This window comes from Doryrhamphus excisus, chromosome 23, assembly GCF_030265055.1.
Source record: "Doryrhamphus excisus isolate RoL2022-K1 chromosome 23, RoL_Dexc_1.0, whole genome shotgun sequence".
Taxonomy (NCBI): domain Eukaryota; kingdom Metazoa; phylum Chordata; class Actinopteri; order Syngnathiformes; family Syngnathidae; genus Doryrhamphus; species Doryrhamphus excisus.
The window spans coordinates 9,728,096-9,754,962 of NC_080488.1; the positions used below are offsets into that span (position 1 = coordinate 9,728,096).

Here is a 26,867-nt window from a genome sequence, read left to right on the forward strand (position 1 = left end):
AACTCCCCAAGTACGATTGTGTATTAGCACTACAGATAGGCTTAATAGAGGAATTGATTCCGAATTTGGTCGATTGTGTGACATTGGTCTGCTACTGACTGGCGTTGAGTGTACTGCCTTTTGTCTAAAGCCAACAGGCATAGACTTTAGCTCACCTGCAACCCTTATGAGGACCGGGTATTGTAGAAGATGGATCCATGATGGATGGATGGGTGGTTGGTTGGTGTGAAATTGGTTGTTGATCAATAAAGTCTTGAAACACAATGTGGCAAAATGGAGTGCATGACCAGCGACAGCCGCCAAACCGGATTGATGTGTCGAGTCCGATATTAAAAAGAATTCAGAACATTCCGAGAGCTTTGCTCATCCTTTAAAAAAAAACAATTACAAACATAATTAGCCAAAAAATAGCTTGCACTGCACTTCTCTTCACAAGCAGTACAACGCACATACATTCATTACTTTGTTTGTCAGTTTAATGGCATTTTGTATATTAACATTTTAATACCTCCCTGGCTGTGACTTCCACTGTCTGCTGACCAGCGTGTAACTGTCACTCTTCAAAACGACCATGATAGCCACCCACGAAGATGGTGCTGCAGAATGAACGCGGGGGTACACATTTCATCGAGGGATAAAAGCACGTTTAGTCAACAAGCGATTTTTTTTTTACCGACAGAGCGTACTTTTAACACCGTAATCCAGCAGTGAAGTGTTTCTGTGGAGAAGAGATGTTTTTAAGTCTGTCCTAAAAGAGATGGCTAGAGTCCCTTAAGAACCATAAAAGATGCCACAGAGAAACTGCCTCCATAATAAGCACCTGAAGAAGTGCTTTCGAACCCTCTGATGTGGAAATGAAATATAGGCTAGGCATGAATGAAATAGGATTGCGAGACAAGGGGCAGAGCTGACTAAAGGCCTACCACAGAACTGCATCCAACCGGAAAAAAAAAAAATCTGAGGATTAATGCTATGGGAGCTCCCTTTGCATCTAGCTGTGTACACAACCCCCCCTCTTCTGGGCGAGGAAAGGGCACTGGGGGATGGGGCGGGTCCACGGTCCTGTGTTGTAGCTGATTTGCACATTAGAAAGGGGGGTGAAAGACCGGAACTTAACTGGGTCCTTGTTGTCCTTTTGTGTCCATCTCATTTTTCTGCAACCTTACTAATGTTCTGCCTCTGTCCTCTGTCTTGCAGTGTGTTTGCGATCCAGCTTCTGTGTGTGAGAGAGAGAGTTTTTAGTTGTGGTAACTTCCACTTGAGCAGTTTACAGAATGAGGCTGAACATTTCTCCGCTCTGTGGGGAACAGTGGTTAGAGTTTGACTACTGCTTAGCACTTTCTGCCAAAAGTGTTGCAATGTTTCTGTACATAATTTAAAGATTGTAGCCTTAAAGTAAGTAGTATAGTATTTCAACTAGTCATTTTGCTAAACCTCTTTCCCTGTGTCATATGTCAGGGGTGTCTAACCTGTTTCCATTGAGGGCCACTTGTAACTGTCAGTATGCACAAATATAAATATAATCTCATGAGAATATTACATAATTGCATTTGATTATTGTACAGTAAACCTCGGATATATCGGACTCGGATATATCGGAAATTCGCTCACAACGGACAGATAAAAAAAGAACCGATTTTTCTGTAATGCATTTCCAATAAAAATTCATTGCATATATCGGATTTTTTATAACGGATTTCGCCTATTTCGGACAAAATCTCCAGTCCCGTTCCAATGCATTTCCATTAAATTTCCCTCGCATATATCGGATGGCCGCATCGTGGCGCTCCGATTCGCCGAATCGTGACTGGCCGCTATACGACGTCATTTGCAGCGTTTGCAGCGTTGCCTGCGCGTCCAGGTACATTGGAAACATAGTCAAGGAAGTGCCTTTTTATAACGGATAAAATCCGATTTATGCATATACCAGATATAAATCCGATATATGCGTAAAACGGACATTTTCCGGTATACGCATGTAACGGATTTCGCTTATATCGGACAAAACCAGTGGGAACAATTGAATCCGATATATCCGAGGTTTACTGTATATTCTTTACTAACAAATTGATAACTTGCTTTGAAATGAGTATGCGTTTTTCCAAAATAAAAAGCTTGGAACATCAAACATTTAGAATGAAAAGATAAAGTGCATTATTGACGCACATTATTCCCAGACTTGGGAATATGAATAGTGTGGCAAGCCACATCTCGCCCCGGGTCCTTGAGTTTGATTTATGAACAAAGCAGCTTGTTTTTTTGTTTTGTTTTTTTTTTCCATCATGCCCTTGGTGCATGCCCATAAGAACATGGGTGTGCAAGTGATTTGTTTATGATGCATGTTCAGTACCATATAAAATGACATTGCCCTTAGGGAGGATATAAATTGATTGTTGTTCTTTGTGGTCTTGATTGGGATTATCTCACCAAACAAAGTAATTACAATGCAGCCCATGATTCTCCCATGTTTTCTTTTTTTAGGCCGGCAGGAAGGACAGAAGTGATGCTCTGAACACAGCCATTGACAGGATGACAAAGAAAACAAGAGACCTTCGCAGACAGGTTTTTTTTTCTTCCCCCATTGAGATTTTTGAACCATTTACTTTCCTTTTAGTACAGCCGTCATTGTAGAAGTGAATAAGAAGCATATCATGTATTCACTTGGAAAACGTTGCCATTTTCTTTTCTGTTTCTTCCTCTACAGCTACGCAAAGCTGTAATGGACCACGTCTCCGACTCGTTCTTGGAAACCAATGTACCCCTTCTGGTTCTGATTGAAGCTGCAAAGAATGGCAACGAGAAGGAAGTCAAGGAGTATGCACAGGTGTTTCGTGAGCATGCCAACAAGCTGATTGAGGTAATGTGCGATGTTGCGCCAACTCCAATTAAGACTTGCAACATGTAGTTAAAGTTAGGAAACGCATTTCCAAGAAAAAAAGAAAATGGCCCTATCCATTACAAACATAAAGTGATCAATTATATAAAAAGGCGGTTGTTTATTTTCTTACCGTGCAAATCCATGCCTTTTTCTTGAGAACACGAAGAGACGAGACGCAACAAAGTGATGACTTTGCAGCAGCAACAAGCCAGAGGCAGGACTTGCTGACCTCATTAGTGTACTTCCACTCAATTCCTTGAATGCCCATGTCTGAGCGTCAAATGCTGACATTTCAAATGGGACGTCTCCCCATGGGCGGATGACCATGAGTCTAGATGCATTGGTTAGTCCAGTGAGAGCAGAGTAGCATAAGCTTTTGCCAAAAAAAAAAAAAAAGTAAGAGAATTGGAAGGAAAGGGACACTGCACTGGGGAGGAGACCTTTAAATTTGCCAAGGAACACCTCCCTGTCAGACATGACACTGACAGGCCGTCCCCTCATTTTTAGTATAGCTTGTATTGTATAGCCATGCAAGAAAAATCATTGCTTTTGTTTGAAAGTAGGTTGTGTCACGAGTTCATTATGCAATTTTTAAAAAGCAAAAACAGGACAGATCCTGAAAACTCACTCAACTTTTAAAAATCCTTGTGTGTGTGTCAAGACCTTTTGTGATGATGATTCTAATGAGGCTACTGGGGACTGCATGAAGAACTGATTGTTCGTAGCGAAATCTGCAGATATGACACGACAAATGTTATTCATGGAAGACTTTACTGCTTATTTTCTTTCTTTAGGGTTGCAAAAACATTTATACTTCATTTATTCCAATCAATTTAATGAGTTGAGATACCTGAACAGTTATACCCTTTTATATCTGCACATATAGAAGTTGTCACCAACCTTTTTGAGCCCAAAATCCCTGGTCTCGGCCGTGAACCCTATGCAAGATCTAGGCCCCCATATTTCAATAATATTATTATCATTATTGGTTTTTGGTTGGTACTGGCACCTCCGGCCAGGCTTTGGGTGCTTCCCTAGAAACGGTGACATGTGATTGGCTGGGTAAGTCCGAATGATCACTGGTCGGCGACCCCTGCTCTAGGGGTAAGTGCTTTGGAAACAGAGCCTACTAGTTTTCTAGTCCCTTTTCTTTATTTTGGTAATACTGGTTAGCACTGGGTCTAGGGGTTAGCGCGCAGACCTCACAGCTAGGAGACCAGGGTTCAATCCCACCCTCGGGCATCTCTGTGTGGAGTTTGCATGTTCTCCCCGTGCATGCGTGGGTTTTCTCCGGGTACTCCGGTTTCCTCCCACATTCCAAAAACATGCTCGGTTAATTGGCGACTCCAAATTGTCCATAGGTATGAATGTGAGTGTGAATGGTTGTTTGTCTATATGTGCCCTGTGATTGGCTGGCGACCAGTCCAGGGTGTACCCCGCCTTACGCCCGAAGACAGCTGGGATAGGCTCCAGCACCCCCCGCGACCCTCGTGAGGAAAAGCGGTAGAAAATGAATGAATGAATGAATGGTTAGCACTGCTGCTTTAAAGATTAAAATATGTGTTTGGTTGAATGAAAGGTATTAATTCAACCGTGTGATTAAGTCATCTGGGATCGGCTCAAGCTCCACAAAATGGACCGACAGACTCATGTGTTTGATGTAGAAAATCCTCAATTCATCGTTGGGAAGCCTTGCCCCCAAAATTGTCCATTGCCGAAACCAGTATTTATGTTGCACCGTTCTACTCTAATAATGAGCCCACGAGTTAGTGGCCCAAAGGCAAATGGTCCATTAGTTTGTACACATTTGTTTATGACTGACCCACATTCATCTAAATAGAGCCACGACCTTTTCAGAAGTATGTACTTTTTAGGAAGCAAGTCAAATTTGAACTGGTGCTTAGTTGTATTTTCAGAAAGAAATGACAGGTCTCACGTTGTGTCGGCCTTTGTAATAGATTACATGTCAGCACACTACCGTCTAGATAATCCCGCTTTGGCGCAGTTTGTCTCATCCCAGCCGTTCTGTCTGCATTGCTGCTAGCATATGCCAAACAAAGCCTCTGGCCTACATTCTAGAAACAGTTCCCTGGAAGATGTAAAAAAAAAAAAAAAATACTTTTGGAAGTTATTTTGCATGCGATTAATTTGTTGGAGAACTTTTTCCGTTATTTCATTGTACCCATGTGTGCTTTCTGTCTTGTGTGATTTTTTTTTTTGTTAAGGTGGCCAACTTGGCTTGCTCCATCTCCAACAATGAGGAGGGAGTGAAGCTGGTTCGGATGGCAGCATCCCAACTGGAAACTCTTTGTCCTCAGGTACAGCTACTGTTTGCACACACTTTGTAACACAGCTGCCGAACCACAGCGGACCATAATGAAAGGAATTACTAGGAATTACTATAACTGCTATCATAACAATGACTTTGTTCACGTATAGTGATGGTAATCATTTTTATTTCAACCATGTAAGGAAATACGGCCATAGAATTTCCACCTTGGACTTGTATTCTGACTAATATAACAGTTAATATAATCTACCTCAGGAAGCCATAATGACTGTAATTGGATGGTTACAGGTGATTAATGCAGCGTTGGCCCTCGCTGCAAAGCCCAACAGTAAGGTTGCCCAAGACAATATGGATTTGTTCAAAGATCAGTGGGAGAAGCAGGTCCGAGTCCTCACTGATGCTGTCGATGACATAACCTCCATCGACGACTTCCTTTGTGTGTCTGGTGAGTGGCACTTGGCACTTCCTACCAAGATATACAATAATTGATACACGTTAATGTGTAACTGCAACTACAATGGTGTTTCCTCAGAGAACCACATCCTGGAGGATGTGAATAAGTGTGTCATCGCTCTGCAAGAGAAAGATGTGGACGGTTTGGATCGCACAGCAGGGGCCATTCGAGGCCGTGCTGCCAGAGTGGTCCATGTGGTCACTTCTGAAATGGACAATTATGAACCCGGGGTCTACACAGAGAAAGTCTTGGAGGCCACCAAGCTCCTCACCGACACAGGTACAGCACAAACATGAGTATGCAGTGGTGTACAGACACCACTAAAATAGAAGAAAGATGCTCTATTTGCTTCAAATGTAGCAACAAAAGTCCCTCTTCAACTGTGTAAACACACAATTTGTGTTGTTTGACTCCCACTTACCAACTAAGTGGCAATGTTTGGAAAGCTAAACTGATAAACTAGTCTTTTACTTGGAAGAGCACGGATTGTAAAGCTTCTTTGATAGCTCTCTGGGTAGTTTTTTTTTCCTCCAAGAAAGTCCTATAATTCATTCATTCATTCATTTTTACCACTTAACGTGTCAGTCTCTTTCATTGTAATATCCATAGCAGCATAATGAAATATAAGGCCATCACCTGTACTAAAATACACTTGTCTGTCTTGGCTTTTGTCGTGTGACTGGGAATTGTGATTGGTCAGTGGTTACCCCGTGTTTGCATTGGCCCATCTTCACTGTGTGGAATCTTCCTCAATATTGTCTTTTCCCACCTTTCATCTCATCCTCCCTCAGTGATGCCACGGTTCACAGAACAAATTGAGTCTGCAGTGGAGGCCTTGAGTGCAAACCCCTCACAGCCCGTCGATGAGAATGAGTTCATTGATGCTTCTCGTCTCGTGTATGATGGCATTCGAGACATTCGCAAGGCTGTACTCATGATCAGGGTGAGTTGCACATATCGGGTTCCTCATTCAATTTGACACTTTGGTTGTACTGTACCTTGTACCGATGTGAAAATGTATGCTGTGTAAGAATGTGTGATTAGATGTGACGGCAACATTTCAAAGGATGCCTTATAATTCAGTTGTTTATGCCATTCTGTTATCGCTGCCATGACTTTCTACTGCATTCTTTAACCCAATGCATACATATTTACGTGAGTTTTGACTGTGAAACATGATAACCAATAACTCAGCCAATGATATATAAATGACTTATTTCCACATGCAAATTACGAAGGTTTTTAAATACTTCAGCAAAAAGAAAATATATTGTTATGCTGCAATACACACGCCGTTACACAGGCACCCCCTTTCTACCATCATAAAGGAGAAAAAAAAACATTTCAAGCTTACACATCATGACAGTGGCCGCATCCCAAAGCAACCTTCAGTGTCAGAAACGTAAGAAACATGGACAGTGAGCAGCTGTGGCAATGCTGTGTGTGACTGCATAAGCATGCATGTTTTACACGTGCACAATGAATGTTGGGGATGGTAAATTAGCTATAACCAATGCCAAGATAATCATAACAGTAGAAATGTACCACACTATTAGAATAGTACTAGATGAATAAATATCGGATTGATGATAATCAGGCCGATATAAGGAATTATGACATCATATCGATACATCCCCTAACAGATTAGATAACCCATAATTTTGATTAAAAATGCTCTGCGGTGACATTACCTGTATTGTGTTGAAGGTGTGTTAGGCTGAGCAAATTAAGCACTCATGTGTTATATGCTGTAAACAAACATGGGCCCCCAACACCCACAAAAAATCAAATTTAGTATCCCACTGTGGAATTATTGGCATTTGTATTCCCTCAAATCTCAACATTGTCCAAAAAATGGTCTCGTAATTTTGTTTTCACATACATTCAAGGTCATTCAAAAGACACTAACAGTTTAATTTGAACAGAAAGTGACCGTTTAGTGTATATACATACATATATTTATGGGGTGGAATACTTCCCAGCTTCTCTGCCAGACAAAGTGTAATCAACAAGGTTAAAAGATCTTTAACCAGATCTTTGGTTTTATGTATATTTTGGCATTGTTGAAATTGCTATTCCACATTTCATTGACATTTAACAAGCATTCATAATGGAAAGCAAGAGTCCCAATTAATTATCGATATGAATATGACACTTAATGGTCAAAATAGGCTATTTATCTTAATAAAAACATGAAAGACAAACATATACGCAAAGGCTACACAATTCTGCTTAGACTTGAGATCAGTACTATAAAGGCATGGCAAACACGGGACTGAGACACCCCCCGCCCAACCGACCTTTACCTTACAAAATTGGAGTTCAGACTGCATTTGACAGGTGGACTGAACAATCTTCCCTCCTGCAGTGACATCAAACAGTATGCCCTCCAGACATCAGAGTATCATAAGTCTGAGAGCTGCTGACTGAGAGAAACGTGGGGCAGCTGTTGCTTCACTTAATAATGCTCAAGATGGCACAAAGGGCACCAGTGCTTTTCAACTTGATGCTTTTGTGCCGTTCGTATGTGTCACAGCATACAAAAAGTGGAGCTCCGGTTTGCTTTTATGAATATAAAATAAAGACTTCCAGTAATTCCATGTCAAATACTCAGCTTGGATACATCTTGTACAGTGGAATTCTATATTGATATCTTGTCTAAACATATATTACATTGCCATAACACTGCATGAAGTCAGCCATGTCATGTCAGACATGATGAGAGTGGGAGAAAGAAGTTAACCTCCCATTATGTGTGGATGTGGTAAGGTTTTGGCTTCTTAACTTCAGAAGAAATACATTTGAGGCTAACCACTTAGCAGCCGTCTCGAGTGCCCGAAGCGTATAGGAGTTGTGAAAGTGGTGTAAACAATGTTATGAGCAACCCTTTATTACTCATAACTCATAAGGTGTGATTCAAATGTTCAGATACAATGCTTGGTTTTTAGCTTTTTAGCTTTATTTAATTCATGTTTTTTTTTATACATTTGGAAAACAATTGGAAACGGTGATTAATAATTCATTTGAAAACTGATTAATTTGATTAAAATGTAATCATTTGGCATTTAATGTGATTTGCAACAAACCAGGACCATGTTCTTAAAGTGCTAACTGACATGGAGACTATTCAGAAATGGGGGGGGCTTTTGGCTGCCAACCACGAGCTATCATTTGTGAGCCTCCCACATTCATCTGCCGCTCAGGCCACAGCAGGTGATAGCTATGCCCCACTGAACGGCATTGTCTGACTTGAAAGAGATGCCTGTGACTCAGTATAGCTTTGTACCTGGAAACCATACCGATATTCCCTCTGCACCGCGAACGGCTCTACATTCCCGTAAAACAAGAGTGTGGTTAGTCAGAGACCATCAGTTATTTTTAGGTGGGACCGCTCCAACGCCGTTGCAGATTGGGATGGTATTGAGACCGAATAATGATAGGCAGGTACTTTGTCTCAGTGATCAGTATTGTATGTTGAAGTACATCTTAGTAAAAATGTATTTAAATGTTTGCGTAAATACAGAACAAAATGAATTGTTTATATTGGATGATTGAGAAGGCTCAAGGATGAAGTAGGGTCAAATTCTTACATAGTTGCAGATGGAGACCAGGGTTCAATTCCACCCTCGGCCATCTCTGTGTGTAGTTTGCATGTTCTCCCCGTGCATGTGTGGGTTTTCTCCGGGTACTCCGGTTTCCTCCCACATTCCAAAAACATGCTAGGTTAATTGGCCACTCCAAATTGTCCATAGGTATGAATGTGAGTGTGAATGGTTGTTTGTCTATATGTGCCCTGTGATTGGCTGGCGACCAGTCCAGGGTGTACCCTGCCTCTCGCCCGAAGACAGCTGGGATAGGCTCCAGCACCCCCGCGACCCTCGTGAGGAAAAGCGGTAGAAAATGAATGAATGAATGAATGAGTTGCAGATGGAATTCCGAAGTGTTTCTCTCCCAATATGTTTACACAACCGAAATACCGTCATGTTCCTGCCCGTTTCCCAGGCCGCATATGTCGTTTGGTTCATGTAGTCTTCATTTTCACTTACCAAGCAATAGTCAAACCTTTGCTTGTGATATTGCCTGTTTGTCCTTTTCATAATAACACATCAGAAAAAGAATTCAAGTATATAGCATGAATACTTGCTTCTGTTTTTCCCCGGATTCACAAACCGTATGTACCTTACCCATTCCAACCTTGTCCTTTCAGACTCCAGAAGAGTTGGACGACTCAGACTTTGAAACCGAAGACTTTGATGTTCGCAGCAGGACCAGCGTGCAGACAGAAGATGACCAGCTCATTGCTGGCCAGAGTGCACGGGTGAGTGTGTCGTTTTTATCTGAAAGCTTTACAGTTAACGGCACAACATTAACCTCGGTGTCGTTATTGGCACGACACTGTGATGTGTCAAATATCTCGATGAATATGTCTTTAATTGCTTATTTTCTGATTATGCAGTATCTACTATATTGGGTAATACCAACGTAAAGGTGTGGCTATGTGGGTGTTTCATGTCTAGGGGCTCTAATAATGCTCAACTTTTAGATTGCGAACAGGTTTTTTACGCCATGACTACGAAAATATTCCTACTTTGTGGAAATTCCTGGAACCGGTTAGCACAAATAAAATAGAGATTATTGTATATTCAAGTTATTGTTAGAATTATTGTGTATATGAAAGTGGTCGTTCTCAGTCTTAGCGACTTCACAAAGAGAATTGTATTTATTGCATTGATTTACTGCTCCTTAAGTGTTTCCTGTACTGACCTTTCCAGCACATTCATGATAGATCTGATTGCCTGTTTGGAAGCTGTCCTTCAATTGTCCATACCACCATAGATGGATGGAAATTGTGCTGAATAGATTTGTGCATGATATTGAAAAGCGCTGAAGAAATCTCCATGTATTGATCTGTGGCAGCCAGAGGCAAAGAGTTTTGTTAAGCTTTTCATGTGTAAATGTTGATTATGACTGGTGTTGATCAATGCCTAAAGCATTTTTTCCCCCTACAAGAACCTTGGTTAGAAAAGCAGCCATCTTGATCTGTAGGATCTAACCTGTGGTCTCCTATAGCACCATATCACCATGTTGTAGAAACACTTTCCAAACCATACATAGAGAGAAGGGAAAAAAAGTACAGCCACAACATGCTTCTGCTATTCCCTGCTTTAGGCTATCATGGCTCAGTTGCCACAAGAACAGAAGGCGAAGATTGCAGAACAAGTCGCCAGCTTCCAGGAGGAGAAGAGCAAGCTGGATGCTGAGGTATCCAAGTGGGACGACAGCGGCAATGACATCATCGTTTTGGCCAAGCAGATGTGCATGATTATGATGGAGATGACAGACTTCACCAGGTGAGTTTTACTCTCATCTTTCAATTAACAACCATACCCTCATATACAAATACATACCTGCATTTCGGGTGGATATATTGCAACCATGACATCATGTTCTAGTAATTGGTGGCAGCAAAGTTTTCATTTAATTGGTGTTATTTTCGATTCCTCCAAACAAAGAAAGGCAGCCTGTAGTGCCTCAGGATACTTTCTCTAGCAAAATAAAACTTAAGTTGATGCACCGCAATTTATCAGCCATAATTGTCTACATACTAGGCATGGCCAGTATGAGATTCCGATGCTGTCATAACCTTGGACAAAAATGTCACGGCTTCACGATATTATAATTACAACTCAAAAATGTGTTATTTTATGGAAAAGACAAAAAGTCAAAGTCAGTCATTTTTAAACCATATAATAGAAAACAGAAAAATTGGAACATTCATACAGTAAACCTCGGATATATCGGATTCAATTGTTCCCACTGGTTTTGTCCGATATAAGCGAAATCCGTTATATGCGTATACCGGAAAATGTCCGTTTTACGCATATATCGGATTTATATCCGGTATATGCGTAAATCGGATTTTATCCGTTATAAAAAGGCACTTCCTTGACTATGTTTCCAATGTACCTGGATGCGCAGGCAACGCTGCAAACGCTGCAAATGACGTCGTATAGCGGCCTGTCACGATTCGGCGAATCGGAGCGCCACGATGCGACCATCCGATATATGCGAGGGAAATTTAATGGAAATGCATTGGAACGGCACTGGAGATTTTGTCTGAAATAGGCGAAATCCGTTATAAAAAATCCGATATATGCAATGAATTTTTATTGGAAATGCATTACAGAAAAATCGTTTCTTTTTTATCTGTCCGTTGTGAGCGAATTTCCGTAATATCAGAGTCCGATATATCCGAGGTTTACTGTATTTAAAATGAATAACAAAAAAATTACATAATTTATAAACACACACTCAAAAAAGTACACATTTATGGTGGTAAATGTTCTGAATCACACCTCCGCAATTGGTAACCCTCGATACGAGGAATGTCGACCATCAACAGCATGGCCGTTCCGTTAACGCCGGTTCTATCTCTGCCTGACTTTTTTTTTTTGTAAATCGGGACTTTAACCGGTAACTGGCCATTGCCTATTACATAATAGATTTTACTGAATGACAATTCACACATTAGAACACAATTGAAAACATAACGTCGTGTGTGCTTGGCAAGTCAACCAAGTCCCATATTAAGAGAACAAAGCTAAAATGGAGTCACATAGCAGATGGGCGCATATGAAGGATTGCCGGGAAGAATATATATGTTCACATTATTCCCTCACGCCTGCATGGTATAGTAGCACACAGAAGGTCAGCAGCGAGCTAATTCCACCTTCTCCCAAATTATCACCCCTTCAACCTTGAGCCGGCACAATGCCTTGCCAAGGTTAATGCTCAGTGAGGTAATTGATCTCGACCTTTCTCCTGACAAATCTGCAGAGTGAGAGTGATTCTTGTTGACTTCCTGCATTGCTTATGGCTGTCTGTTGGCCCTTATGAATAAAGCATCGGCGGCTTAGAGACATGCAATATATTTTGGGGGCCACCTGATGTAGAGCACCCGGGTAGCTGCTAGCTGATGGCTTTGTCCTGTGTGCCTTGCTCACATCTTGATGACTCCCATTAAAATCTCCCCATTGTCACTCCTTCTTTTTTGAGGCGCTTTCATTTTTATTTAGGCCAAGAATGCTCAAAATGTCGGCCTTTATTGTGGCTGTTTTGTTATTGTCTTGCTTCGACTCCAACATAAATTGGGTTGTGGTTTTCACATTTTCCTGTGGCACATTTCATGTTTTTTTTAAGTCGAAAACCAACCCTTTTCGAACTGAACTCACTTTTTAAACTTTAAAAAAGACCCTATAGGTGTTTTTTTTTTTATACGCAGTAGCCCTCTCAAATCTTGTAGCTATGCCTGCTGGGACCGACTCGTCCCTTGATAGATTCTGCTATGTGCTATGGCACGTCGCCTCTTACCCTGGGACCCTGACTTGTTTTATGGCAGCGCATCAGAGGGACTGATATCGGAGGGTAGCTATGACAACATGTGAGCAGAACACAAAATTCCATCTGTCCTAGGTTAGATGGCTCTTTTTTTTTTTTTTTTACCCTTGCGAGAGTTGCATTGACTTCAATTTATGTCTCTTGCCAACTGTGCCCCTGAATCCCTTGTGGGCCCTGGAAAAAAAAAAAAGCAAATGTCTCTGGTAGATTTGATCACAGGGCTTTCTTCACCTGCGTAAGGTCTGCCTATATTTAGAGTGAATAAGTTGTTACTCTGTTTGTTGTTTTGTACCAAACCAATAAAAATGCACATTTCCCCCTTTCAATTCCTCTGATGAAAACCAATAATTATGCCCTCTAAAAGGATTACGTGATTGAAAAATGTCCTCAGTTAAGTCCTGTTGTTCTTTTTAATTTGCATTGTTTTTTATTTGTATGCAAATGAATAATTAACGCATGGGGTGCACCTTAAAGCTTAAACGACCAAACTGCAGACTCTGATGAGTCTGTCATGTCAAGAAGCGTCTTTCAGCTGATTGTGTCTGATTGCAGCACAATCTGGATAGTCAATTGCTGAAATTGCAGACATGTTGATACACTGATAACCTGCATACAAGGATGAACACTGCTTTGAAGGAATGCCATATCTACTACGACCTGGAGTGAAAATCCTCTATCCCTGTGGCGTCATTAGTCTTTTTGTAGCAGCTCTCCAAAACAATCTGTCCTTTCATGGATAAAGTGTTCCTACAGTACAGGTGGCTGACGTTGCAATAGAACAGAACTGACAGATCTTTGCCAAATTTCTCCCCAGGGGGAAAGGACCATTGAAGAATACATCCGATGTCATTAGCGCTGCCAAGAAGATTGCCGAGGCGGGATCAAGAATGGACAAGTTGGGTCGCACCATTGCCGACAATGTAAGTTGCTATTACCCTTTAACCTGAAGGTTTTGCACCCTTCTGCTTGTCAGGTCAATATTTAATTTGAATTACTCGAATATGGGTCTGATGAAGTCACTGACAAGACAAACATTCACACCCTGATCAATTTCATTAATTTTTGTCCTTTTTTTTTCACCATCTGCCTTAACCTCTTGTAAAAGGCTCACAGTAAAGAGTCCTGCTGATGTTAACGGCTGCCATGATTTCTCTTATTCATGAGACACTTACTAATCTTAACCAATTTCTCGTTCTTTTTTCCTGGGCCTTTTGCCTCCTACTCCCCAACTCCTGATTCCATCATCTCTCAACATATATTCTTTACCCATGAGACGATGGTCCCGGACATCGGGTAGACACACATTCAATTATCCATGGCTTCATATTTCACTTAAATACTTGCACTGTACTACTCCTCCGGGAGACATGATGTACATGATGTATCCCCTAACTTATTCACGTCTCGTGTCTTCAGCGGAGTCTCGTATAGTTCTTTTGCAATGTAATTTTTTTTTTGTTAAATCACAGTTTTGATCCTTGCTACAAGTTATTCTTATCAGGCATGTCTGCAGTGGTCGGGGTGTAGTTTAAGAACATTATATCAATTATTATATGTTATTATTTTAACATCAAACTGTTCAATGCAGTCTGGAACGTTGATGTTACATGACAAACATTTTTGTTTTATGCAAAAGTTATTCAACACACACCGTTCTTGCTCGTTTCCACTACTTTCACACGCAATCTAGTTTTAGTACTTTTCATCATGAGCCTCATACGCCTCTCTTGACTACATGCCACTGCTTACAACATAAAACATACCAATTTTGCAAATTTTGCAATGCGCTTCTTTGTGCCTTCCTAAAGGGAACAGCCTTAGAGAGGCACATCGCTCACATGAACGTGGCAAAAAATGACCTACTTATTATACATTCTTAGATCCTTAGGAAGGATATGCGAGACGTATATCTAGAACGTTTGTCTCGACACTACACAATCTCACGTCTCACTGTGACCGGTCCTGATTAAAAGTGTATGTAGTCAAATTTGAGCAGTGGTCCTCCATGAATTTAGATACAAGTAATGTCAAATATAACGCCCAGCATTGCCGGTCCACATTTCTAGCAATGTCAGTGTCTGACCTAATTGCATTGGAATAGTCCAACTAGAGAAGAGCTGTGTTTGCAAACTACTCTTCCGCCTCAATGGCACAGTTTTTGAAGATGCTTATTCAATTCAATTAAAAAAAAGTGTCATCCCCAAAAGAGAACAGATGGGCGACTGTGCAGGTGTGTGACTGTGGTTATCGGTGGATGTGTTGGATTTTGGTGACGAGATTACTTTCTCAATCATCCGCTATTTTTGATATATTCAGCATATTTTATATGAGCACAAGCACTGTTCTTTTTGAACAGAAACAAATGATGCGGGCCTCTTCAGGCTACCAAGGCATCCAGCTTTTAGGCTGTTTTTTAATGCGACCCATTACAGGTATGTACAGTAAACCTTGGATATATCGGATTCAATTGTTCCCACTGGTTTTGTCCGATATAAGCGAAATCCGTTATATGCGTATACTGGAAAATGTCCGTTTTATATGCGGTATATGCGTAAATCGGATTTTATCCGTTATGAAAAGGCACTTCCTTGACTATGTTTCCAATGTACCTGGACGCGCAGGCAACGCTGCAAACGCTGCAAATGACGTCGTATAGCGGCCTGTCACGATTCGGCGAATCGGAGCGCCACGATGCGGCCATCCAATATATATGCGAGGGAAATTTAATGGAAATGCATTGGAACGGGACTGGAGATTTTGTCCGAAATAGGCGTTATAAAAAATCCGATATATGCAATGAATTTTTATTGGAAATGCATTACAGAAAAATCGGTTCTTTTTTTATCTGTCCGTTGTGAGCGAATTTCCGATATATCCGAGGTTTACTGTAGATATAAATCAGCTACATGTCAGATGGTACTGCGATCTGAACGTTTGGATCGCGTATATCCAACCTATGTCATTGAAAGGCGTTTTTTATTGTGTGTATACTTTTAGTTAAGAAAATGTTGACTCCGGTTGCACAAAATACTTGAAATTGCCACAGATTTAGGACGGTACCGCTTGTGATGTAGTGTTTTGTGCGCATGTGCATCACTTCCTGGATGCATTGTGTTCACATTACACGCAAACTCATTTTGTGTGACTAACAACATAAATATATATTTAAATCCAAATTGGGCATCTTCAGTGTGAACACAGCCTTTGACCAAATCTCTATCAACCAGGTGATACTAACCCATAACACACTATGCAGGCGAAATGCTTATGTGATAAATGAGTAGGGATGTCAAGATAAGGGGCAGTGCATTTGTGAAAAGAGAGGAACATCCCTCTTGAGAGATGAATCCATTAAACGTGCTTTGCCCTTTTAATTAGCAGTATAATTGCCAGGTGGCAGTTTGAAAGCTGCATGTATTTACTCACATAGTGTGTGTGTGTGTATATATATATATATATATATATATATATTTAGGACATTTCTCTAACAAAGCACGGGATGCCCCAGGCCCGCTAAAAGCAAAAGGCATGGCGTGTTACACTGTCTGCATACTCCAGCAGTAATAGTTAAGTGAATCACCACCAAGATGCATACATACTGACAGCAGAGCAAAGGCAATGCTGGGACTGCTCATTAACCTAGGCATATTAATCACTTGTGCTCTGTGCTTCTGGCATAGAGGGCCTATGAGATTTTACTCCTCATATAAAACATCAGCAGATGGTCCCAGATTGATAGCACAGCTTCTCGCCCCTCGTTCCCCTTCACAAGACTTTGCCGCGCTGCATTTCTCCATGTGCTCGCCTTGATTGGAGGCGTGCGGGTGAATATGGTCAAGTTTGGTGTTTGTGAGGAACATTAAAAATGTGTAATAGAGCCTAATTAAAATGGTGAATAACTTAAAAGTGGAGGAGATGAGCTGTGGTATGTAGGTCGGTGTTGTACAAGGGTCTGCAATGCAGTTGATTAAGTATTTATGACCCTCCTATGCAGGGCATCTCAGAATTCTATCCAAATCGGTTGGTAAACAAATAATGCCCTGTAATTGAGATTTATAATGCAAATATATTTGTCACCGTGTCGCCCATAAATATGTGCCTTTTGCGTGCGCGCCACTTAAACACATGCATGTAAACATACAAATGCATACACATAAAATAAGGTTTGTGTGTTTGCACACGAGCAAGCTTTATCCTCATGATGTATACTGACATACATAGTGTACTTTTCCAATTTGCATTCAATCAGCGGAGATTTATAGTGATCCATGGGCTATGTTGCCGGACAGAGTCTAATCCTGGCTCCGGCACTAGCCGCTTAACAGCAGACAGGGTAGTAAATTACCTACTGCATTGGAGAAGCAAAATCACCCAGTGAGCCCATAAATTCTCAGCTCAGCAGTTCAAGGGTCATCTTCCAGCCAATTGGAGTTCAGTTCAGCTAAGAGCAGCTCACCTTATTTGTCGAGGAAATTTATCAACGCGCAATTGATCGGTTTGAAAGGCGTTCACCCATGCTAATACAGTCTTTTGAATGTTTTTTTTTTTTTCCTTCCCCCTGGAGGCCAGCAGAATCTAGAGCAGGGGTGGGCAAACTACGGCCCGGGGGCCACATCCGGCCCGCCAAGTGTTTGAATACGGCCCGTCCGTTCTTTCCAAAGTATTTCATTTAAACTCAACATATGAACTGGCATCATGGCTTGAGCCAACCTTTTGATGGTTTTATCAATTTTGTTATTTGATGTGGTCTGTTGTTTACAAAGTGCTCCTGAAAAAAGGGACACAAGCATAATGATGATAATAATAATAATAATAATAAATTTTAAAATATTTAAATATAAAATATTTAAATATAAAATATTTAAATTAAAAATATTTAAATATAAAATATTTAAATTAAAAATATTTAAATATAAAATATTTAAATATAAAATATTTAAATATAAATATAAAATAATAAATAATAATAGCAGATTGCATGACACTTTTACAGATACAATAATACGTGTAAAATATATAGTCTGCCCCCCCCCCCCCCCCCCCCCCCCCGTTTTGTTAAATCAATGCGGCCCGCGAGTCAAAAAGTTTGCCCACCCCTGACCTAGAGTCATTTGAAGGGAACATGGTTGCGTGATGGATCCGTTGAGAGCAGGAAATGGGGGGGGGTAAGATGGGTGTCTAAGAAGACGGAAAATAAAGAAGAAACACTTTTTCCACTTTCTACATTTAAATATGCAAGCTGGAATAATCAGTCCACTAATTGGTCTTGAGACACAGCCCACAAACAAGTCTCCATCCAGCCGCTGCTTTGAGGGTACAATATAATAATTTAGTACTTCCAAGCAGTCCCATCTCAAATTATCAGCTGTCTTTCTCCATGTTTACATAATATTTCTGCAGAAAGCCTGCAACTATTTAAACCAAAAATAAATTGTCGCTCAGTTGCCACATAGTGAAATTACGCCTGAAAGCTGCAGCATAAATTTACAAAAAAAAATGTTGACTTGATTCGACCTTGTTTACCAGCTTTGTTTGTAATTTTGGCTCGCGTCTTCTCCTGCCATACCTACATTGTTATCTTCGATGTCAACATTAGCATTAGCATTCCCAAAGTGCCAGTGTGATTGAATTGACCCCCTGTGCCACCATTATGTGGCAGTCTTTAAGTAGACGGCCAGTGGAGAGGGCAACTGGTGATCATCATCCTGTTGAAATTCATTTTGACTGATGTATAGTTAGGCTGAGCTTTTTTTTACACGCCTTTGAGGTATAATACTATCTAAAAGTGCCCTGTAGTTAATTTTCTTTATGTGTGACGCAGTTAATTCCTTATCACAAATAAATATAGGCTTTGCCGTAAGCAGCAAAATAAGAATACACAGTTTTTAACAGGACAGGCACGATCGTGCATCAGTCACTGACTTTTTTCGGACTTGTTTCGGACGGCGGTGAAATAAAGTCAGTTGAAAAGTTCTTTGTAGTACCGAACGCGGTGCTTTTGGGAAAAATACCGATAGTACAAATACAGATAGTGTACTCGCTCATCCCTACTTGTTGCCAACCCAAGTAATTCTGTTGACAACTAACAGAATATCTGGCTACTGTATCACTCAAATTAAATGAAGTTATATGAAGCTGTTTCATGCTAATTATTCTTATTTAAGTGTTTGCTCTTAATGCGTGCACCCCTTTTCCCCACTGCAGGGTACTTAAGCCTGGCTTACCATGTCTTTACTCTGAATTGGCACTTTTTCATAGTCAAAACCAGTACTTTTTTATTTTCTGTCCTTTGTCTCTATCATTGTTTTTGGCGCCATACATCATCACTACTAATTTTTATTAGATTTTTTTATGTACTGTAACTTTCATATTGGGAGAACTGCCAAACCCAAAACATGTTGGTGGGGAAAATAGGATAAATGTAAATATGATTGTCCTCATAGAATAGATATTACATTTGGGTCGGGCTAATAAGGTCATTGTTTGCATTTGCTCTACTTTTGATTTGTGTTAGACAAACTTGATCAAGGAAGAACCTTTTGCTCGGTTCTCTGCGGAGCTCAACAACAGGTTGTTGGCAGTGACTCATTAAAATGCTGTGTCAATAAATATTGGAAATCGGCATTTCGTCTGAGTGAAGCTTCCTGAAAGGTCAGCGTCTCTGCCTCTCTGTGTGCCATATAATGGAATTCACTGAAACTGCCTGGCATTTGTAATGATTGGACCTGACCTTCCTGATCATCATTTATATCATGGACATTAGCCAATGCGTGCCACTGTGAATCCTTTTGTTTAACATCCTGCTCTGTCATTCTTGGTCGCTCGTTTCCTGTCTTGTTTTATTTTATGGCAAAGACAGATGGTATATTTTATTTTGATTTATTTGCATCGTTCAATAGCTGCAGAGCAATCAAGTCAACTCAAACATTTTATCCCATCCTCTGGTATAACAATGGTTTACGTGAAAATGGCCATCTGTACTTGAGCTATATAATGTTCAAATTTTTGTTGAGCACATTTTTTTTATCTACCAGTATGCATTCCCATGCAGGTTCCTCGTGGTTATCCGAATTACCGTGAGTAAATCCATTTACTAGGCATGTAGCACAGTAAATATTTGTAACGAGACCACAATGTACATCCTGTCGAGCGCGCTGGTAATCACACTGGGGTTGTATTTGCGTTATCAAAACAATCTTAAGGGATCTTGTCGCTTCTGTACGCAACTTATGTATGCACTTGTCACAGTCGGAGAAGCCTTGCAGAGTGAAGCCAGCAGCTGAGCACGAGCACAAGCGATGCTTTCACAGCGCTCTGCTCTCAGCCGTCTGAATTCTTCCCCGAGCCCTCATTAGCATGGCTGCCGCATTCAGCCTCATCGCAGGTCTTCGCGAGGGTGTGCACATCTTTACCCCCCCATCCCCACACCCCCCTCCACGCACACACACATACATAGAAGTACATGCACACACTTGCTCAGTATTCGTGCTAGCTGCAGTTGAATCCTCCTGTTTCCCTTCTCCCCAGTTGGATATCCCCCTCTTATTTACCCCTCCATACTGTTTCCACTCTTCATCCGTATTCTTTCTCCAAGTGCTTGTGTTTTTGGGTTCTCCTCCACTTTTTAACCTTTCTCGTCTGCCCATTTTACTCACCCTACCCTCCCATGTATCGGTCCTCATCTGTATGATGATCATCCCCTCCAGCTCGCCTTCCTTTCCCCTCATCTTCTTTTATACTTTTCCTTTTAATGGAATGCCAACTATTACATATCCTTCCTCTCCACTTGGCCCATATTTCTATTAATCACTAGTAGATGGCGATGATGAAAGACTCTCCTCTGAATTCATACGGTCACAGTGGCTCTATAGAGCCCGGAATTGGGCATTACATCAGAATATGCATGTAGGGTCAAACGTTTACCTTAACATTTCTTTCTTGGGGAGGAGGATTTTGGTAGGATTTTTTTATGCACAAGCACAAGACGATTGATTGGTTTGTGCCTAATTAAGTCCCAACTGAAGTATCACATTTCACCCCTAAATCAGGCGTGGCAAACCCAATCACACAGGGAGACAAAATTCAAAGCCGACTGTAGGTCACCAGCCGAAAAGGTCTTACATTTTTATGCAGTGATTGAAAGATACAAACATAACGTGCCAAGCAGCTGTGGCAGCTTCTTCAGTTTAGGATGTTAGTTTTAAGTAGGAATAGCAGCAGGAATAGTTGAAACGTGCAAAATATTGTAAGCAGTCTGATGGTTGAGATCCGCGATGTGGGTCAGCTCCTTGCTATTTTCCAAAACAGTCCTTCGGGCCCCGAGTTTGACACACACGCCCAAAATGATATGTTAATTCTCCTATTATATTGTTCACTATGCACATTACTTGCCCTTTGTGGATATTATAGTCTGGATACATGGTCATAAGTTGACACTTCACTCCAGCGCCCACAGAAAACTGAAAGTAATTTATGAGATTACCTGCCCTTACATAATTGGTAACAATCTGCTGTCTGATTATTTAAATAGCCAACCAACTGTTTGTGACACACGGTGTTTGCATATCAGGTAACTGAACACCGAAGTCTGCTCAAGTGTCCCATCAGGGGCTTTTATGCTCCCTTACTTCACAAGCTGCAAATGTGAATACTGTAGTCTAATTACAATGCAGACGGCGGGCTTGTTTATTGAGACGTAAAAAAGGGACCAGCAGAGTTACTATGAATATGCCGGGTCTAGCAGTCATGTGGTTTTAAAGCAGTTTTTCAAATTGATAATGCGTCACATAATGACACTTTAAGGAGGTTCACTGTAATTCCTGAAAGAATGTTCTTAATCGACACCGCAGCACAATTATTTGCTTAGTGCACTATCCACTTGAACGCATACGCACTTCCACACAAACGATTGTCTCCTTACCCCCCCAAGAACAACTTTTTTTTTTTATTCAACACTGGTTTTGGTCTTGGAACTCTGCCATGCAGGCTATTTTTGCCCAGTTTCTTTATTATAGTGGAGGTAAGGACACTGACCTTGAAAGGGCAATTGCATTTTTTTTTATTTTGCCCATCATTCACAATCCTTATATGGTACATGATGAAATAGTTATTTCCATTCTAGCATGAGAAAACAAGTTTATATGAGCTAGCTAACAATAGTCATCATGGGAAATGCCTATTTTGATGCTAAAACGCCACCATATCTGCTACCTGTATTCGTAGCAGCTAGCATGAAAAAGTATTTTTAGAGGCCTTCATGGTCGAAATGGGTGTACCCAATGACGGCATTGTAAGCTAGCTGAAATTAACTTTTATTCCCGTGTTGTAATGCACAGAAAAATCCACATATGGATTGTGAATGATGGACAAAATTCCAAAAAAAGTGCAGTTTCCCCTTTTAACTGAGGCCTGTTGTTGTGGTGTATTCAAATCCGCTGGGTACTTTTTGCTTTATGCACCTTTCTAATATTGTTGTTTGCCTTGGAATAGAATTTCCATTCGGTGTGATTATGTGGGTGTTTGTCATTTTGCCTCTTAGCACCTTCCTAATGTGGGTGTCTACCTCACCTGTCATGCTGTCGCTAAGTCGTCTTGATAAAGTGTGAGATCACCGTGTCTGTAGAATAATAACATAAATATCCGGTGCCAGCAAATAACTCGAGTGACAAATTTGATTCATTGCACCACCCACAAGCTGTTAAAACACAAGCACGAGCCACGAACTGCCCTTTCTTCCGTATACCAACGGATGCTAACAGATTTGTGTAACATATTGTCTTTGTGTTTTGCAGTGCCCGGACTCGGCCTGTAAGCAGGACCTGCTCGCCTACTTGCAGCGCATCGCCTTGTATTGCCACCAGCTCAACATTTGTAGCAAAGTCAAGGCTGAGGTTCAGAATCTGGGAGGAGAGCTAGTTGTCTCGGGGGTAAGTTCACCATCATTTTAATCACAGACACGGGGGGGGGGGTATCTATAATTTACAGTCTTCGGTGCACTCGGGCACCAAAGTTAACGGAAAAAGCGGTGGAGCCGTTAAAGAAGGGATGTTAAATGACAAGTGAAATAAGCCTAACTGTTGGTGAAATGTTTTGACAACTCCGAAAAAAAAGGGGGAGGAATAAGTTGACAGCGCTGAAGTCTCAAAGGTAACAGAGTGAATCCTGGGAAGGATTGGGGTGGCAGAAGATGCAAACAAAGCAGGGGTTTCAAATCTTAGAAATGACAGTTATATCTTGGCACGCGTGTAAACAAAGTTATTGATCGAGTGTGTCACTTGGTTTGCTCGAAATGATATACAATAGATCAGGGGTGCTCACACTTTTTCAGCATGCGAGCTACTTTTAAAATGTCCGAGTCAAAATGATCTACCCACTACAAAAATGCAAAACATCTATTTATTTTCAAATGTATTGAGGATTATTTGTACGTACAATGTATGTTGATGTACCTTACATAACCAAATGAGCCAATATTGCAAAACACACATAATTAACTATTAATTTTTTTTGTAATTACCTGAGTTTACTTTGATGACTTGCACTGAATTGAATCAGCCAGGGATGCATAGTCCGGACAGTAGCTGCTGATAGCCAGCCTCAAGCACACTTCCAAATGTTTATCAGTCATGGATAATATCCGTATCATAATATCTGTATAATATTCCATATCCGTATGGAAGTGATATGTTTTTTGCCTTTTTACTTGGTCCAGTTTTTGCCTTTTTACTTGGTCCAGTTTTTGCCTTTTTACTTGGTCCGGCTCCTTCACTCATTTTAGTGACCATAAACTTTAGCGAGGGCTTAAAATCTAACGCAATTCGCCGACTAGCTTAGCACTTTGCATCGTTGTTTACGCATGAGCGGTGACCTAAAGGTCAAAATTCAGTTGTCATCTGACTGGTTGTCCTGTATGTCAATCAAGTAACGGGGACGGATAATAGGCTGACATCGTAAGTTCTGCTGCACTTAGAGACGTCGTTTGATTTGATTGGTCGCCCGAACGGCAACATTCAGTTGTCATCTGAATGGCTGCCCTGTATATCAATCAAGTGCCGGCGTTGATGCTGGGATGATATTTTTTTAATGTCACGCCGCGATCAACCAGTACCACCTCCGCGATCGACCGGTAGATCGCGATCGACTTAATGAACACCCCTGCAATAGATGCTCTTCTTTCAGGGATTTGACACTCATAGAACTGCTGGCGTGTACACATTTTTCCTACACGGCATGCATTTTGACCCACACGTATTGCATTTCGTTTTCAAGTTCAACCTCGACTCTTGAGGCTTGAATTGGTCTTTAGCAGAGTAGAACCTCAGTTAGCGTGATACTCGGTTCATGTTGGAAATGAACTCCCAACATTTTGCCTCAGTTTTTGTATGTTTTCCCGTTGTCGTCTTGTCATGTTATTGATAAACTGCGTGCGTCCTTGTTGGCGGCTTATTAGCCTGCTAATACACGGAAACAGGAAATGGAAGGCAGCTTCGCCGCCAGTCTGTGATGTCATCAACATCAACTGTTCACACAAAACACGGTTGTATCGGTTACAATTCATTCAATGAACATTTACCTTCATCGAAGACGTGGAGTTTGGTAGCGGAATCAACACAAATATTCATTTACCCCTTGTCATTCATCATTTATTTGCATTTTGAATTGTTTTCTACATTTAAAACTAGAATTGTAAAATTCGAAAAACATATTCGGTGTTAACATTTTTGGCATTTTGGACCGAGAGTCAGACCTTCTGGAGCGGATTAATGACGCCAAACAAGCTTCCACATTATTTCTTGTGTGTATACGACTTGTTCAGAGGGCGGGACAGCCCGCCTCTGGGAACGCCTTCTCCCCTCGGTTTTGGGTCTAGTAACTGTTGTCACACATCGATTGGTTCCAACTGCAATAACACTCCCCTTCTCTTCTTAATTACCAATTCACGGGGAGTGGTGAAGTACTTATAAAATGGCTTCAAGGTCTGAAAATGTCTTATTTAACACGCGGCTCCATCATACCCGGCCAAATCCTCTTACTAGTTGGCCGTTGACGTTATCTATCCTCCAATTTTCAAGTGCAGTAAAAGTGCTGTAATGATTAGATTAGCTTCAGATGCAAGAACCTTTTCTCCTCAATCGCCTCTGCTCACCAACAACGGGAGCTAGCAAACAGAATTCTTAAAAATGCTCAATCCAGGTTGAAGGTATGCATTTTGAATTATAAAATGCATGGTTACACGTGAATCTTGAGTCATGGTGCTGTCGACGAGCAGTAGTACGAGACACCCCCCCCCCGATCTGGTCACTAGGTGCAGTAATGTTACATTGAATATATATTACATTATGTTAACACTGTATGGATTCAGGCATGCATGTCTGACATGAAACATTGTTAAAACAGGTTGTTTCCCCATTTAGTGTGGAAGTGGTATTTTTTTGGGCTTATTTTGTCTTTCTTTTCCACTCCATTTGAAACCCTAGTTAGCGCAGTAGCATGCTGATGATTAAAGCGGTGCCTGTTTTATGTCCCTGCAGTGATCCCGTAGTTTGTAATGGAAAACAAATAATAGTAGTGGTGTAAAGGTAACTATAGGGGTGTTATATTATATCTAGAGGCTTTAATAATAGTTAAACATATTTAGGACGTATTTTTTTGTATTTTTTGTATTTGTATGCTGATGTATAATGACGAAATATTGAATTGTACTTGGAAATGACTACTCTTAATTATCTTAAACCAGGGATGACTGTATTGCCCAAATGCTTACTTTCTTTTTTAAAATCCGGGCCATGTTTACAGGCCCGTTAAAGCATTAATTAGCCACTTGCCAGTCAACCTGATTTTAATAGCACGCTCTGTGTGCATGAAATAATGATTCCCATCCGCCTTTCTGCGGGGCGAAAAGGAGACCGAGCTTTCAACACTTTGCATAAGTGTCACCAGCGTCTCTGAGGCTTTTAAATTGTCGAGATGAAATTAGACTGACCTTTTTCCAAATTCCACACATATGTTTATATGCCAAAACGTGGGAAGGTTGTTGATTCTCAGCTACTTTGTTGTCAGATTCAGACCCAACTAGGCTAAACATTTTGTCTGCCTTGTCTTGTGAACAGTTGGACAGCGCCATGTCCCTCATTCAAGCCGCAAAGAATCTGATGAACACGGTGGTCTCCACCGTGAAAGCGTCCTACGTCGCGTCCACCAAGTACCAGAAGAGCAAAGGCATGGAGGCCCTCAATATGCCCGCCATTTCCTGGAGGATGAAGGCACCTGAGAAGAAACCTCTGGTGAAGAGAGAGAAGCAGGATGACGGCCAAACCAACCGGGTCAAGAGATCCTCTCACAAGAAGCACGTCAACCCCGTGCAGGCGCTCAGCGAGTTCAAAGCGATGGATAGTATCTAGAGTCCAACTCCTTTTTGGTTATTATATAGAGATCAAGCTTTGCAGTTTATCCATAAGAGCTTTTAACATATTTTTGAAACTATTTCCACAGGTGGGGTGTGTGTGTGTGTGTGTGTGTGTGTGTGTGTGTGTGTGTGTGTGTGTGTGTGTGTGTACATGTGTGTGTGCGTCTCAATCTCAATCTCAATTCCATCAGATCCGGTTGCTTGATGCCGTCTTCTTCTGTGGATAATAGAAAGGGATCAGTTGGATAAATAATTTTTTTTTTTTTATATATGCCACATTTATTTCTGTCATATTTGTGACAGAAAAGTAAATTTTATATGTATGATTATTTTGTATTCTATCCAAGTTTATAATACTTTTCTGGGGTTTTGGTGGTTATGATATGGGCAACGTATATAACTGAGAGGAGAAACAGCAGCTATGCAAACTGCCTTATTTTAA

General features: G+C 41.0%; 1 protein-coding gene across 4 annotated transcripts in view; it reads left to right on the top strand.

Annotated features, from left to right (window-relative positions):
* Window positions 1-26,608, top strand: part of ctnna1 (catenin (cadherin-associated protein), alpha 1) — a 73,835-nt gene extending 47,227 nt beyond the window's left edge. For all 4 annotated transcript variants that reach the window (XM_058063021.1, XM_058063022.1, XM_058063023.1 and 1 more), the window contains 11 exons: window positions 2,482-2,562; window positions 2,705-2,857; window positions 5,104-5,196; window positions 5,457-5,613; window positions 5,701-5,901; window positions 6,414-6,565; window positions 9,830-9,940; window positions 10,792-10,973; window positions 13,835-13,940; window positions 22,812-22,946; window positions 26,130-26,608. In XM_058063021.1, the coding sequence (XP_057919004.1) occupies window positions 2,482-2,562; window positions 2,705-2,857; window positions 5,104-5,196; window positions 5,457-5,613; window positions 5,701-5,901; window positions 6,414-6,565; window positions 9,830-9,940; window positions 10,792-10,973; window positions 13,835-13,940; window positions 22,812-22,946; window positions 26,130-26,420 (1,662 nt within the window). In that variant the 3' untranslated portion in view covers window positions 26,421-26,608. The remainder of the gene's footprint in view (window positions 1-2,481; window positions 2,563-2,704; window positions 2,858-5,103; window positions 5,197-5,456; window positions 5,614-5,700; window positions 5,902-6,413; window positions 6,566-9,829; window positions 9,941-10,791; window positions 10,974-13,834; window positions 13,941-22,811; window positions 22,947-26,129) is intronic.
* The last annotated feature ends 259 nt before the right edge of the window (window positions 26,609-26,867 follow it).